This window comes from Perissodus microlepis, chromosome 6 (assembly GCF_051167445.1).
Source record: "Perissodus microlepis isolate ML-2025 ecotype Zambia chromosome 6, ASM5116744v1, whole genome shotgun sequence".
NCBI lineage: Eukaryota > Metazoa > Chordata > Actinopteri > Cichliformes > Cichlidae > Perissodus > Perissodus microlepis.
In genome coordinates this window covers 18,538,557-18,554,362 of record NC_140466.1, presented here as the reverse complement: position 1 = coordinate 18,554,362, position 15,806 = coordinate 18,538,557, and the positions used below count along the sequence as shown (strand labels likewise).

General features: G+C 41.0%; 2 protein-coding genes across 12 annotated transcripts in view; one reads left to right on the top strand and one right to left on the bottom strand.

The window, feature by feature from the left end:
- camk2d2 (calcium/calmodulin-dependent protein kinase (CaM kinase) II delta 2) overlaps positions 1 to 10,588 on the top strand; it is a 54,446-nt gene extending 43,858 nt beyond the window's left edge. For 8 of the 10 annotated variants that reach the window (XM_084931254.1, XM_084931250.1, XM_084931255.1 and 5 more), the window contains 3 exons: positions 249 to 343; positions 5,606 to 5,831; positions 8,045 to 10,588. In XM_084931254.1, the coding sequence (XP_084787380.1) occupies positions 249 to 343; positions 5,606 to 5,831; positions 8,045 to 8,048 (325 nt within the window). In that variant the 3' untranslated portion in view covers positions 8,049 to 10,588. Of the gene's footprint in view, positions 1 to 248; positions 344 to 5,605; positions 5,842 to 8,044 lie in introns of all 10 variants that reach the window. The other 2 variants (XM_084931249.1, XM_084931252.1) reach the window with 1 other exon arrangement.
- Positions 10,589 to 11,563: 975 nt separating this feature from the next.
- LOC146385497 (uncharacterized) overlaps positions 11,564 to 15,806 on the bottom strand; it is a 76,128-nt gene continuing 71,885 nt past the window's right edge. For both annotated transcript variants that reach the window (XM_084931265.1, XM_084931266.1), the window contains 5 exons: positions 15,722 to 15,805; positions 15,473 to 15,637; positions 15,140 to 15,313; positions 14,833 to 14,924; positions 11,564 to 13,544 (listed from right to left, as the gene is read on the bottom strand). In XM_084931265.1, the coding sequence (XP_084787391.1) occupies positions 13,340 to 13,544; positions 14,833 to 14,924; positions 15,140 to 15,313; positions 15,473 to 15,637; positions 15,722 to 15,805 (720 nt within the window). In that variant the 3' untranslated portion in view covers positions 11,564 to 13,339. The remainder of the gene's footprint in view (positions 13,545 to 14,832; positions 14,925 to 15,139; positions 15,314 to 15,472; positions 15,638 to 15,721; position 15,806) is intronic.

Here is a 15,806-nt window from a genome sequence, read left to right as displayed (position 1 = left end):
TGTTCAAACTGGCTTATTCGCTTTAGTGCTGATTTTATCTGTTGTCAAGTTCTGCTTTGCAATTTTAACTTATTGTATGTATTTTCTGACTATTGCTTCTTTTATTAATTTTGTTCTTTTGTAAGGTGACCTTGGGTTTTTGAAAGGCGCCCTCAAATAATATATATATATATATATATATGAATAATTTAATAGAATTATTTGCTTGTCTTCTTTGCTGATGCTACATTATGTTTCTGGTGGAACAGGAAAATTTGTGATCCTGGTTTGACTTCCTTTGAGCCTGAGGCCCTGGGCAACCTCGTTGAAGGACATGACTTTCATCGCTTTTATTTTGAGAATGGTAGGTTCAAGACGATTAATTCTAACTTTAGAAAAAAAGCTGCTTTAGCAGTATCTTGAGGACTCATATCGAGAATTGCCTGCAATTTCTGCATTTCAAAAGAAAATCGATAAACTACTAACAACCTGGGTAACATTTGACAAATTAAAATGGAATTAGAAAGAGAATTTGCAGAATTAGAAAGAGAATTTGAAGAGAACTTTTGCTTATGCAAAAGATATCTGCAACTCCTCCTTGAATCGCTACCTTATCGTGGTGGAGGGGTTTGTGTGTCCCAGGGATCCCAGGGGCTTTTGCCCCCTGGTAGGGTCTCCCATGGCAAATTGGTCCTGGGTGAGGGACCAGACAAAGAGCGATTCAGAAGACCCTTATGAAAAGAACATCGAGGGAACAGTTTACCCTGCCCGGGATAGGGTTACCGGGGCCCCGCCCTGGAGCCAGGCCCGGGGAGGGTGCCCGAGGGCGAGCGTCTGGTGGCCGGGCCTTAGTCCATGGGGCCCGGCCGGGCACAGCCCGAAGAGGAGACATGGGCCCATCCTCCCGCAGGCCCACCACCCGCAGGAGGCGCCATAGGGGTCGGGTGCATTGTGTGCCGGGTGGCGGCCAGGAGTGGAGGCCCTGGCGGACTGACCCCCGGCTGCCAAGACTGGCAATAGGGACATGGAATGTCACCTCTCTGGTGGGGAAGGAACCTGAGTTAGTGCGTGAGGTTGAGAGGTACCGGCTAGATATAGTCGGGCTCACCTCTACGCATGGCTTGGGCTCTGGAACCAGTCTCCTGGAGAGGGGCTGGACTCTTTCTCAGTCTGGAGTTGCCCCTGGTGAGAGGCGGCGGGCTGGGGTGGGTATTTTAATATCCCCTCGGCTTTCTGCCGGTACGTTGGGGTTTTTCCCGGTGGATGAGAGGGTTTGTTCCCTGCGCCTTAGGGTTGGGGAATGGGTCCTGACTGTCATCTGCGCGTATGCGCCGAGTGGCAGTTCGGAGTACCCAGCCTTCTTAGAGTCCCTGGGGGGGGTGCTGGAAGGTGCTCCACCTGGAGACTCTGTTGTCCTGCTGGGAGACTTCAATGCTCACGTGGGTAACGACAGCGAGACCTGGAGGGGCATGATTGGGAGGAACGGCCTCCCTGATCTGAACCTGAGAGGTGTTTTGTTATTGGACTTCTGTGCTAATCACAGTTTGGCCATAACGAACACCTTGTTCGAACATAAGAGTGTCAATAAGTGTCAAGAGGGGCTGAGCTGTCAACTGATCACCACCTGGTGGTGAGTTGGATTAGGTGGCGGGGGAGGACGCTGGACAGACCTGGTGCACCTAAACGCGTAGTGAGGGTGTGCTGGGAATGTCTAGCAGAGGCCCCAGTCCGCGAGATCTTCAACGCACACCTCCGGCAGAGCTTCAACAGCATTCCAAGGGAGACTGGGGACATTGAGTCCGAATGGACCATGTTCAGCGTCTCCATTGCCGAAGCTGCTGCATTGAGCTGCGGCCGCAAGGTGGTTGGTGCCTGCCGTGGTGGTAATCCCCGAACCAAATGGTGGACACCAGAGGTGAAGGGAGCCACCAGGCTGAAGAAAGAGTCCTATCGGGCTTGGTTAGCCTGTGGGACTCTGGAGGCAGCCGACAGGTATCGACAGGCCAAGCGGAATGCGGCTCGGGCAGTGGCTGAAGCAAAAACTCGGGTGTGGGAGGAGTTCGGAGAGGCCATGGAAAAAGACTTTCGGACTGCCTCGAAGAGATTCTGGCAAACCGTCAGGCGTCTCAGGAGGGGAAAGCAGTGCTCTACCTGCACTGTGTATAGTGCTGGCGGAGCACTGCTGACGTCGACTGAGAAAATTGTCAGGCGGTGGAAGGAATACTTCGAGGACCTCCTTAATCCCACTGACACGACTTCCGAGGAGGAAGCAGAGTCTGGGGATGAGGGGAATGACCCGCCAATTTCCGGGGGTGAGGTCACTGAGGCAGTTAAACAACTCCTTGGTGGCAGAGCCCCTGGTGTTGATGAGGTCCGCCCCGAGTTCCTGAAGGCTCTGGATGTTGTAGGGCTGTCCTGGTTGACACGCCTCTGCAATGTTGCGTGGAGATCAGGGGCAGTACCCGTGGACTGGCAGACCGGGGTGGTGGTCCCCATCTTTAAGAAGGGGGACCGGAGGGTGTGTTCCAACTACAGGGGCATCACACTCCTCAGCCTCCCTGGGAAAGTCTATGCCAGGGTGCTGGAAAGGAGAGTTCGTCCGCTAGTCGAACCTCGGATACAGGAGGAACAATGCGGTTTTTGTCCTGGTCGCAGAACACTGGACCAGCTCTTTATCCTCTCGAGGATACTTGAGGGTGCATGGGAGTTTGCCCAACCAGTCTACATGTGTTTTGTGGACTTGGAGAAGGCATTCGACCGTGTCCCTCGGGGTGTCCTGTGGGAAGTGTTGCGGGAGTATGGGGTGTCTGGCCCATTGCTACGGGCCATTTGATCCCTATACAACTGTTGCAAGAGCTTGGTTCGCATTGCCGGCAATAAGTCGGACTCGTTCCCGGTGGGTGATGGGCTCCGCCAGGGCTGCCCTTTGTCTCCGGTTCTGTTCATAATTTTTATGGACAGGATTTCTAGGCGCAGCCAAGTGGCGGAGGGCTTTCGCTTTGGTGGCCTCAGAATCTCATCTCTGATTTTTGCGGATGATGTGGTTCTGTTGGCTTCATCGGGTGGGGGCCTCCAGCTCGCACTGGAATGGTTCGCAGCCGAGTGTGAAGCAGCGGGAATGAGGATCAGCACCTCCAAATCTGAGGCCATGGTTCTCAGCCGGAAAAGGGTGGAGTGCCCACTCCGGGTCGGGGATGAGTTCCTGCCCCAAGTGGAGGAGTTCAAGTATCTCGGGGTCTTGTTCACGAGTGATGGGAGAAGGGAGCCGGAGATCGACAGACGGATTGGGGCTGCAGCTGCAGTAATGCAGACGCTGCACCGGTCTGTCGTGGTGAAGAGGGAGCTGAGTGTAAAAGCGAAGCTCTCAATTTACCGGTCGATCTACGTCCCTACCCTCACCTATGGCCACGAGCTGTGGGTAGTGACCGAAAGAACGAGATCGCGGATACAAGCGGCAGAAATGAGCTTCCTCCAAAGGGTGGCTGGCCTCTCCCTTAGAGATAGGGTGAGAAGTTCGGCCATCCGGGAGGGGCTCAGAGTAGAGCCGCTGCTGCTCCACATCGAAAGGAGTCAGCTGAGGTGGTTCGGGCATCTGACAAGGATGCCCCCTGGGCGCCTCCTGGGTGAGGTGTTCCAGGCATGTCCCACCGGGAGGAGGCCCCGGGGCAGACCCAGGACATGCTGGAGAGATTATATCTCTCGGCTGGCCTGGGAACGCCTTGGTGTTCCCCCGGATAAGCTGGAGGAGGTGGCTGGGGAGAGGGAGGTCTGGGCCTCTTTGCTTAGGCTGCTGCCCCCGCGACCCGGCCCCGGATAAGCGGAAGAAAATGGATGGATGGATGGATGGATCTGCAACTAAAATCTACCAGCTTTTAGTGTAAGAGTTAGAAACAGCTGGCTGACCTCAAATCAGCATTTGACACTAGGAGTAATTAAGGATTATGTTTAAGTAACAGTACTGGCGTGTTTAACCTCCTAGGACCTGGTGTCCACATATGTGGACATCACATTTTGGGTTGTCTAGACCAAAATACAAAATTTTGCTCTACCAGGGCCTGATATCCACGTACGAGGCCATTATACTGCCACTGTTCTATCAAAATTTAAAACGAATGTCCTCATATGTTGATCTCATTTTTCTCAGAAACAAAAGTTAGGTAAAAAAAAAAAAAAATCTGGTAATTCTTTGTTTTTACATTCATCAGGTCCCAATCAGCCCAAATAGCAAAGAGAAATTAAAAATGCATGCCACGAAAGAGTTCGGGTCTTAGGAGGTTAAACACAGAGAGTTAGTATAAACATGTTTACATACATACATACGTTTACGTACATACATACGTTTAAATTTGAATATAAACAATAGGTTTTTTTTACAGTAATTACATAAACAAACACAATTGTGTCTGAGAGTCAAATTGAGTCACTTAAAATCCAGTGAACTGTTCAAGTTTGTCAGAAAACTGCTTACTGACTTTACATGCTTACATTGGTATGACAAGATGAATGAACTAATGCGCAAGTCGTTTATCTCAGTCACAGTCTGGAGAACTGTTGATTTTTCAGCAGGGGAGAACTTGCATGTTTACATTAAATATTCTGATGAAAACATATGGTTGAAGAGACCAAACACAATCAATATACTCCACTGGAGGAACAAAAAAAGTCATTTTGTAGTTTGTTTTAATACAAAGTCGAACATTAAGACTGCTAACTAATTTTTTTGAATCTGCATTCTCCATCTGGTGGTTACTTTGCTGCTGGAACAGTTAAATTTCACCAATGAGGGACAATAAAGGATATTTCTATTCTAAATAACTGCAACTACTAATCAGAGCTGTCAATAGAAATCCATCTTTAGGGAGCTGATAAAACAGAAACAAGCCAAATAAAAAAAGACCTTGAGGAAAACAAATGCATGACATATTAATCTTCTTTTCAACATTTACACTATCAAGTACATCTGTGCATGTCAACACCAGTTCATAAATTTGTAAATAGTTGACTTAAGCTTGTCAAAATGATAAATGTGTGCACAGAGCTATGGAAACTTTTATTTGGAGGACATGATGCACAAAAAAGGGATAATATGATGAAGATACCTAAAATAACAAAGTCCAGTTCACAACCAAGGAGTTATTCGGATTGTTGTTGAAAGACAATATTATAGGAACATTACTGGAGTTGGACTGCATTGTTTGTCCTGTATCAATATTTAGTTCAGTTTGTAGTTCATATTTGCTGCTAAACTACAAGGGCATTGACTAACCTTGGAGCAAAAAAAAATAAAAAATCACTCATGAATAATGACTGCTATAAATGGCAGAATGTCCTCAGTCTGGGTAAAAATAGTTCAGATAAACCAGATATGCCCCAGAAACCTCAATCACTTGGCAACCCCATGCTTGTCCACTATCCAGCATCAACATATGGAGACTTCACTTGCTCTGATTTCATATCAGTTAATACTCCAAAGAAGAATCAGCATTTTGTTTTTGATGCGACTGTATCTGCTGTATGATATTAACATAAAAAGGAGCAATTCTTAGCCAACTCTGTGTGGAAAGTGGGGAAATACTACCCATAACATTCACATATTGTGTGGCATCTTTCTCTGTTTCATTTGCAGCATTGTCCAAAGGGAATAAGCCAGTTCACACCATCCTATTGAACCCACATGTGCACCTTATTGGGGAAAATGCAGCATGTATTGCCTATATTCGGCTGACCCAATACATGGATGGCAGTGGCATGCCTCGCACCATGCAGTCTGAGGAGACCCGAGTTTGGCACCGCCGTGATGGAAAGTGGCAGAACATTCACTTTCATCGCTCTGGCTCGCCTAGCATCCCCCAGTAAGAGACAGTAAGAACTGCAAAGCTGAAAATGTGTTTTAGGAAAATAGATGTACCACCTGGCTAATGTAATGCAGCTGTGGGCTCCGGGGTATGATCACTGTTGGCTGTTGCACCTAATCAATAGAGGGCACACTCTCTGTGCTTAACCAGCCGCAAAGCTTATTTCAGTCAGTAATTATAATTATCTGTTTAAACACTTAAACATCTGTTTGACATTGAATTTATTTTTTAATTATCAAACATTATTCAGATGAAGTTGCGGGAAATGATATTACAGAATATAACCAACAACGATCGTGGAATTATGCTTAGAAAAATGATTCTGTTTATCTGCACCTATATTCTTCTACTCTTTTAAAAATTAAGGTATGAGGTTTCATATACATACTACCATTGTGTGGAATTCGAGCTCAACATATTCAACTTCAATTCATGTTTTGATCAAGCTGTAGTACATTGGTATAAAACTTGCCGTTGTCCAATGTAGTGGATGAGACAAAGAAACAGAAAAGGGGCAGTCAGAAAACCTTGAAGACTGTTTTACATATGCACTATTGCATATATAGTATTACAACAGAAACGGCGAGAATGGAATTATTAAGTAGAATATGAAAACTAAGCTGTCGTAGTACTTTAAGCAGGAAGCATTCTTTATATTTCTAGATGTTAAATGCTTACCTCTAGAGAAACATTCTTGCTTCTGCTTGGTGAAAAAAGGGAGGTAACCAGGATGGGCTGTTCGATGAAGTGTGCGTTCTTTTGTGATTCAGCGGCATCCTTTTATTGTTAGAGCAAAAATAATTATACCAGGCTTGGCATTGTCGCTCTTGAATTTCCCCGAAGTTTCCTTACTCCTACTAAGATAAAAAATAAGTACCAGCTATCACTTCACTATTGAGAAAGCAGGGAATTTCTGTATTACAGTATGATGTAATATTAATTTAACCACAACCCCCCTCTATGTCCTGGGCTTCCTACTCTATCACTCTATCAAAGCTTCAAAGCCAATATTTGGTGTGACCACCTTTATTCTCCAACACAGTCTGAACTGTCTTAGCTAGCTTTCTTCTAATATCTTTAAGTGGTCTTCAGGAACTGTTTTTCCACAAGGCTCTCAGTAACAAAGTGACTAAAGATACAAAAGTTAGTTCTTTGTTCATTTCTCTGTTATATGTAGACAAACACTGGTTAGTTAATTCTGTCAGCAAGGTACCTTTTTATGAATGAACAATTCATTGTCTCATTTTTGTGGCCTAATAAATAAACACAAATCAAAATAAACCACAGCAACAACAACAACAAATCATCTTCTGAAAGTGGCCAGGTCGAATAACTGTGCAAAGAAAACAACTGAAAGAACTTCAGAAAGCCAGGAGAATTATTGCTAAAGACCAATTTGATAAGAAAGAAAATCTGGCTCCATGGAAGCAAAATATTATAAATGCATGGTGGCTCTATATGTTTGGACGGTATTGTAGCTAGATTATGTAAACCAGTGCTACCAGCACCGGTAGCTAAAAAGTTTCTGAATGATTTTTGATGATTTTTTTCTTTCTTTCTATCTGGGAAGATTAGAATAGTTTATAAATCGATAAATCCATAAAGCCTGTTTCAGTTTAACTGTTGTTTTTAATTAATTGCATGCTCAAAAAAACGTTTTGTCTCACTACCATTTCTTCTTGTTGCATGTTGAAGCTCTACTTGGAACCTTGTTAAGATCCAGCCATGCAAAATATGATTTTTTGCCACTTTCAAGTGTTCTTAAACTTTTGATCGGGGCTGTATAATGCGCTGAAACTGTAGTTGTATAACATAAAATATCACCTTAAGCATTCCGTGCAGACTTTCTTTAAAAGTGAAAGAACTCCTGCTGATTTGTTTTGAATTGAGAGCCTGGGAAATGTTCACTTGGCATGGCATGATCATAATATTATGTATAAACTGTTTGCTTTGCAAAGGTTAAGTATATATATTGGCATTATATTCGAACACACCTGTGCAAGTGTCTTGTTGTCATTTCTGGGATATTACCAGTAAACAGTACCGCAGAGCTGTTTGCATGCCAGTACCATGCCAGTACTTTTCACTTTCACTGATGTGTGCTTTTCATTACATGCCATTACATGCCTTTATATGTTTTCTCAAAAGATCCTTTTTATGCTGTCTTGTCAGCAGAGATTCACATTCACATGGTTGCTCTGTCTTTTCAGTTAATGGAACATCAACATGTGGTCACATAAAAAAAAAGAAAAAGAAAAAAGAACAGCAAGTCTAGTGGAGTTCATGACTGCTCTTTGACCCCTCCATAAGGATATGACATACCACAGGAAACAAGTATTACTACATTTTACTGTTATGGCATTTTATTAATGGACATCATTCGAAACCACCACTGGGTGGCTGCACACCGTATTTGGACATTATGAAACAAGCATATTGAGAAAAAAATCTTTTTTGTTTGTTTTTTTAAGATGTTTTGGTATGCATTTTAAATATAAAATAGAGATGTTTAAAGATCTACAACTGTAACCTCTCCCAAAAAAATAGTTATGTATTTTTATGTGTATTTATGTGTGTGCAATTCAAAAACATTTGGAAGATCAGAATGTTAAAAATTGAGCTTGCTTTAGTTCTGGTGATGTATATACATTGTGATTGTTGGTTTAAAAACACAAAACACAACAAAAACAAATACTGAAATTGCTATTCTTGCTATCAGAGGACTTAAGAGTTTACGTAAAATCCAGTTTATGAGCTACATTTATGTTTGCTATGAGCTAAGTCATACTGTTTAAATTGTCAGATTTCAATCTATAGTACTAATTTAAATGTAAAGAAAAGCAGAGCAGCTTACACTTGCGTTGAGATATGTTTGCCTTTATATAAGTGAAATAAGAAATAAGAGAATGTAGCATATATGTAATATATGAAAATCCAAGACTATTGTGTAGTGCATGGTGGGGGGAGGGGGGTGTTATCGTGCGTAAGATCATATGAAACTATTATATCTTCCTTTTGATTTGTCAGTCACTGACTTGTTTGTTTGTATTTGTTAATGTTGTGCATCAGTCCTGTCCAAATGTTTCTAATGTCCTCCAGCATCATGGAACTGTTGTAAAAACAGTAACATTGTTATTGTTACCATCCAAATATCGGAATCTCATATCTAAGAGGAGGAGAATAAACTCCGGGTTGCCGAAGCACCACTTACATTTTGTACAAAAAATAAGACGAAAACAAGCTCATTTTTCATAATGTTTGTACTTGTATTGTATAACTGTATGTAGGGTTTCTTTTGTCATTTTATTCTTGTCATACCAGTGTGTTATTTTGCCAATTGCATAGAGGTGGTGCAGATGATGAAGACTGCACAAAAGCACTAGAAGGTTTGCCTTCTGTCAGGTCAAGTGATACAAACTGGTGGTCGGACTAATAGGTCTGGAAGCACTGTAATGAAAAAGTTGCACCGAGGCAAGAGGATGGTATCAGAAAATTGAAGGAGAGAAAGTGCAATGGACTGTAATAAATGTTGGGATGTCTTCCTTGGCGATCAGTGCTTCTGCTAGCCAGTGGTCTTACCACTGCAGGACAATGGCAGTGTCTTTGTCATCCCTACTGTTTGCTCTTTTCGACTGATTTGTCTCTTCTTTTTTAAAAGGGAAAATATGATAAACATTTCTTTTGACAAAACGTATGATGTCAATGCAATGCACCACTCCTTATCTGGTGTGTAACTGTTGCCAGCATGGCAATGGATGGCTTAACATGTTTAAGAAATAAATAAATCAGCTAAAATATGTGATAATTGATGTGTTTTAATTTTATTTTGTGTTATTTTGGTATTGATTTCTCATGCATTTGTGTCCTGTGGTTTGGTCACTGTGTGATTAGATGGCTGTGCTTCAGAAATGCTAAGCCCAGACCAGGCTATATTGTTGTGCCTGATTATTTGGATATTTAAAGACTTATATTACATTTTCATGTTTAAACATACTCTGAAATACAACATGTACAACCTGGGCTCTGGGGAGGCCAATCCATGACTGATAGTGTGCATACGTATCTTTTTTCTACGCAGGTATGCTTTTACTACATTAGCAGTGTGTTTGGGATGATTTTCTGGCTGAAAATGATGCTGTTATTAATCAGATGCTTTCCAGATGGTATTGCATGGTGGACCAAAATATGATTGTTCACAATTCCATCAATTTTGACAAGATCTCCAACAACACTGACTAAAATACAGCCCCAAACCATGACAGAGCCTCAGCTGTGTTTTATAGTATGACTGTAGACAATCACTGTTATGACTTCTTCTTTTGTCCTGATTCCTCAAATTTTTTAAGGATACATTGTACACGATGTCGAAATATGCCAAGTGTTGAGTTGATGGCGCTTTGGGAATCACCTTGTTGTTGCAAAATTACCATTTACTCCTCAAAGTGTTATCTTTGGCTATTTTTTGTATTCAACTAAAGAAATGGAAAAGAATTATGTGCTTTTGCTAGTAACAAACTGTCTAAAGATACAGTTAAAAACATGTTCTTTGCTAATTTGCCTGTTTTGTGTAGATACAACACTGGTTGATCCTTGTAGTTAGATGCCTTTTTGTGCATGAATGATTGATTAAAAAAATATTCCCCTGAAAATGGTCAGGTGTGAGGACTGGACTGAAAATGAGTGAGAAAGCATTTAAATATTTAAGCTACCAGGTGAAACATGTGTTTATGATCAATAAAGTTGGATTCTACTTACCTTGGTAGTATGGAGGTAAAGTGTATTAAATAAGCAGTTCAACCTTAAATGACCTCCTTGGATGAAGATTTGTTAACCTTTCAACCCTCTTACCATCAACAAGTTCTTGAATTCACTAGCTTTGTCGGGCTACTGCACAAGGACAACTGCAGGGTTCTAAACCAAGGAAAGGATCTTTAGATCACATCTCCAGAAGAGTGCATTTCACACAGACCTGAACATGTGTCAATTAGGCAAATCAATTTCTTAACCCACTGTGATGAAAGCTGTCCTGTTTATAAACCATTTCTTCCCAAGTAGCTGATTTGACTCTTGGTAAACATGGGTGCAGATTTATGGATCATTTGTAATACTTTTTAAAGACTGGAACTGTGTCTTTGAAAATGTGTAGTGTGAGGTAAAATTCATACAACCCATTTATCTTGAGTTTAAATGGAAATCTGTTTCTTCTGGGTTACCCCTGATGCCCAGCAGGAGGCAGTACAAACTCTACTAAGTACATGTGCCTAACTTTCACAGCAGCATTTATTAAATTACATGTTTTATGTAAATCTTTATTATAAAACTGATGGGACTGGATGTAGCAGGAATTAAAAAAGACAATTTTTAAGATAATTTTTCCTTTGTCACAGTAGAAAAAGTGTAGTATATTAGACATTTTCCCAACAAACAAAAGCTCCCCAGTTCAGTTCTGAGACATAAATCCTTTTGGAGTTAAGTCAGGAAGAAAATCCAGCATGATATTCATGGTCAAATATGCAGACAAGGCGACCTCTTGCAAATAAAGAAGCAGAGTAAAGTAGTTTCTAGAAAAGCACAGATGGAATTAATAATTCTCAGTTCCAGTAAGTTCTGAACTTGGTTATGCAAGACCTCCCCTGAGACACAACCATCAACAATACACCCAAGCTACTGTTTTGGCATGTCAAAATGGCCCATTTTACAGTTAAAAGATGTAATCAGATACAACACTGCACATTTGTAGATTTTTATTCTCAGCTATAGATACACTGCAGCCATTTTCTTTTCTGCATTTTTGACTTTTGATACAGTAATACATGCCTTTATAGATATTTATTTATATATGCATTGTATATGTATATAACGGGTCATCATCACAGAGAAGGGATGCTGAGTCTTCAAATTAAAAGCATATCTGTCACAGTGAATCTCCACTAATTTGCATTTTTTTCTCTAAATCACAAAATAAACAGTGAGAGTGAGAGTAAATACATTGCATGTTGTAAATACAAACAGTAGCGATGCTCCGAGCTGTGGATAATCATATATTTAAGCTCTCAACCTGCTTTGTTACAGCAATCCCTCCACAATGAGACTATCCCTGTGGCTGATATATTCTGTACCTTGTATTGCAGTGCACAGAAAGCATGGAGGTTTCCTCTTCTGACATTCAGGAGTGCAAATGCTAATTGTGTAAAATAAACATTTCTTTTCTTTGCTGACAGAAACTGCTACACATCCTTTAACTACACACGCCGAATCATTCACTCACACACATAACACAAAACCGCCTTTATCTACTTCAACAATCGGATTCAAAAGATAAACTAACAAATCTTTAAATAAATAAAACACTGAGTGTATCATCATCTTACCACAAATGTAATATTAGAAAACTGGGATTATTCCATTTCCCAGTGCCAAATCCTGAGGGGCTGAATTATTAAATTAAATAACTTCTCTACACGAAAATGAAAATGAAAAAACAAACAAACAAACTAACATCAGCAAACAAGTTAAAATCACCTACAGAAACTTTTGACCAGCGTTCAGTGTGGTATTTAACTCATCAAATGCACAGACAAAATCAAACCTAAAGCACGTACAGTCACACGTGCACTCATCACATCCATACTTTAAAAGTGGAGGTCAACAATGTTTAGTTGAAACATAATAATAAAGAATGAAAGACACACACACACAAGGTAAAGAAAAGCAGAAGGGCAATCCACACAACGACAAAGCAGTCAAAGCTAGGATCAAACTGACAGATGTTGATTAGTCATGCCTGTTAAGTTCACATGAGTGATTATTCATTCCTAGGCTACAGATGTCAGTAATGTTGAGATTAAATAGAATATATAATTCCCAAAGACAGAGTACACATAGTCAACACGAAACACAACAGCAGCAGTTAAATTCAGTGTCAGTACAGTCTGATTTTCTGTTTGTGACATCTTGACCATCTGAATCAAAAAAGCAGAGGCTAGTACAGTGAGTGAGAAGTTGTTTTTTTTCATAAAGGATTATCTGTGAAAGTTGTGAGAGGCAGTGCAATGTGAAATATCGTCTTTCAGTCCAAGCACCTACTCCAAGAGCGGTACCAGTGTTTTTAAGTAAAATGTACTTCTGGAGGTTTGTGAGTTATTTGATGGGGATAGTGTCGCTCTGTTTTCTTTGAGTGTTCTGTTGCTCTACCACAGGATAAGACAAACCTATCAGACAACTTGAATCAGAAAGTAAAACAATCAGGAGATCAACAAAAGGCTTTCTTTGGTCACAAAAGGCAAAAAAATAAAAAAATAAAATAAAGAAACTCAGAAGTACTTTAAAACCACACAGGGAAAAAACTCCAAATCAAGAACTAAAGATCATCTTCCAGGTCCTAAAGGGGAAGACTGTGGTAGCTTTGAGGTGTGTTTGTGCACACTAGGATTGCATGTGACTAATGCATAGGACTAGCAGGGATTTTAGCATGGGCACAACAAGGGAGTTGGGCAGAGTGTTACTCAATCATTTACTCTTCCTTCCTCATCGTCATTGTTCTTTTCTTCTTCGTAGTAGCGGTGAAAGAGCTGGTGGAGATGCTGTTGGAGATCACGGGTTTTCGATCCTTTTCTGGGGTGGTCCACTTTCTCTTGAATGACCTGTTTGCGCTGCCCAGCTCCCTCAACCACTGTTCGTGTGAGAGTGCAACCTTTACGCAGATGGGCCCTGGACAGGTAGCAAGAGGCAGGGAGGGGAAATAGATAAAGAAAGATAAATATCTTTGAAAAAATTCACCTGTGGAAAATAAAGTAAAGGAAGAGCTATAGTTACAGATATGTTATAGGAGAAAAAAAACCCCCACACAGATTAGACCGTGTAAATCCAACATTACATTTTTGGATTTACACAGTTGAATTGAATTCAGGTTTACTTATAAAGTGCCAAATCCCAACAACGATCACCTCAGGACACTTGATACTGTAAAGTAAAGACCCTATAGTATTCTGGAGAAAACCCCAATAATCAAGTGACTCTATATCACCCACATGGGGGACGAAATGTGAAAGCTTTTTTAGAAACTCTAGAAACCACAAATAAACCTGCCGTCTGAAAGCAGAAGTGCTCTGTTGGGATAATATAAAACTGTCTGATGACGGTATGATGAAGCCTGATTACTCAGGATTTTGTATGTAAAGAGAAGGACTTTAAATTCAGTTGTGGACAGTGAGCCTGAGAAGCAGTTATGGGAGAAATTGATCTCTCTTTCTCATCTCTATTAATACTCGCTGCACACATGCACAGCAACTTCATGGTCTTGATGCATGCTCAATCGTCCAGGTAAGGAAATCCCCACAACTTGATTCTGTTCATCTGGACCTGAAATCACTATGACTAGATGAAAGGAATCAATTTTTTGTGAGCAACTTCATAGCTATTTTCTTAGTGGAGAAAGCTTAAGATTGTGTTGCAAAACTCATACTGTTAAGGCTGAAAACATGTCGTCCCCTGCGTGAAACCTGAATTCAGGTTCCTCAAACCAAGGAATTTCTTTTGAGCCAGTTTTTCCTGAATTAAACTTGTTTGTAAAATACCACCATTAGGAAACCTACGGAATTCTACTCAAAACTTATTTGTGTCAAAATGTATCTTTTTCCTTTTCATTTTTGTGTCTTTTGCTTGTTAATTACTTGGAATATTTAAGGCTATTCAACTTCTATACTACTCAAAAGCAGCAACACAAAGTAATCACTAAAACTATGATTTACTAAAAACAACTAAATAGTGCATGAATAATAATTTTAATGTAGTGCACGCGACAACATTTTCTTACAGTTGTTCACAAGAGTTAAAAAATTATAAACTCAAATCTCACTGGTTTATTTACACGTTTGACTTTTATAATTGATTAAGAATACAAAAAATTTGTTTGCCAGCACAAATGAACATGCGCAAACATTAGTCAATAATAGTAAGCTTCACACACACACACACACGTGCACTCCAGTAGGCACACCTCCTGACCACTGTTCCATCCTCTTTGATAGTCTCTCTTTCTACCACCAGAGGGAGCTCTGTTCCGCTAAAACCACTCAAATAACCGAATGCCTGGTGGCATGAAAAGCAGAGAACACAGTCTCTTAATTCAAAGTGATTAAATAATACAAAAACATACATTTGAAACTCGAAACATCTTCACAATGTGCTATTTGTTTAATTTTTTTAAAACATACAACTAAGACATGATGAATGTTGATGTATAAGTATTATGTTAATATACGGTTATGTGGTTGGGGAATAACGGTGACAAAGTGTTTAAAAACCTTCTTGAAGTCGTCCTGGGCTGTAGGCAGATCAGAGGTCAAAGACTGATCACCATGGTGTGTCACTGTCCTTTCACCCTCCAACACGGTTGTCCTTTCCGTGTGACTGATCTTGCGGCCATCAGCCGTCTCCTGCCTTGATGATGACGAATGCTCACGTTCGGTAAAAGTCACCTAGGTCAGAAAGAAAGTTTATTTAGCTGTACTTTATATATTAATATCAGTATAGATGTTACACCTTCCATTTTTTGGTAAAAAAACAAAACAAAACAAACAACCCCAAAACAAAACAGAACAAAACACTATGAAGAAGGACATCTGCAACGCACATACCTCTGTGTGGTCTCCCTCACTTTTCACGACTGTCCGCTTCACAACCTTAGAGTAGCCATCTCCCTCCGCTGCAGGGACAAACCCCTGAGGAGCTCCTTCTAAGGTCGTCTCTTCATGCTCCGCACCATCCGCGGAAACACACTTACGTATAATTTTACGGGTAACCTGAGCAAGATAATGCATTTAACGACTATATATAGGATTAACTTTCGAAGCTGCATATAATGCATATAGTGCATTTTTCTCCACCTTTTTGACAACTATGTGTCCATTTTCATCCTTGTACCTTTCTTCTGACACCGACTGGGCAGGGAGGTCTGGCATTTCATCAGCC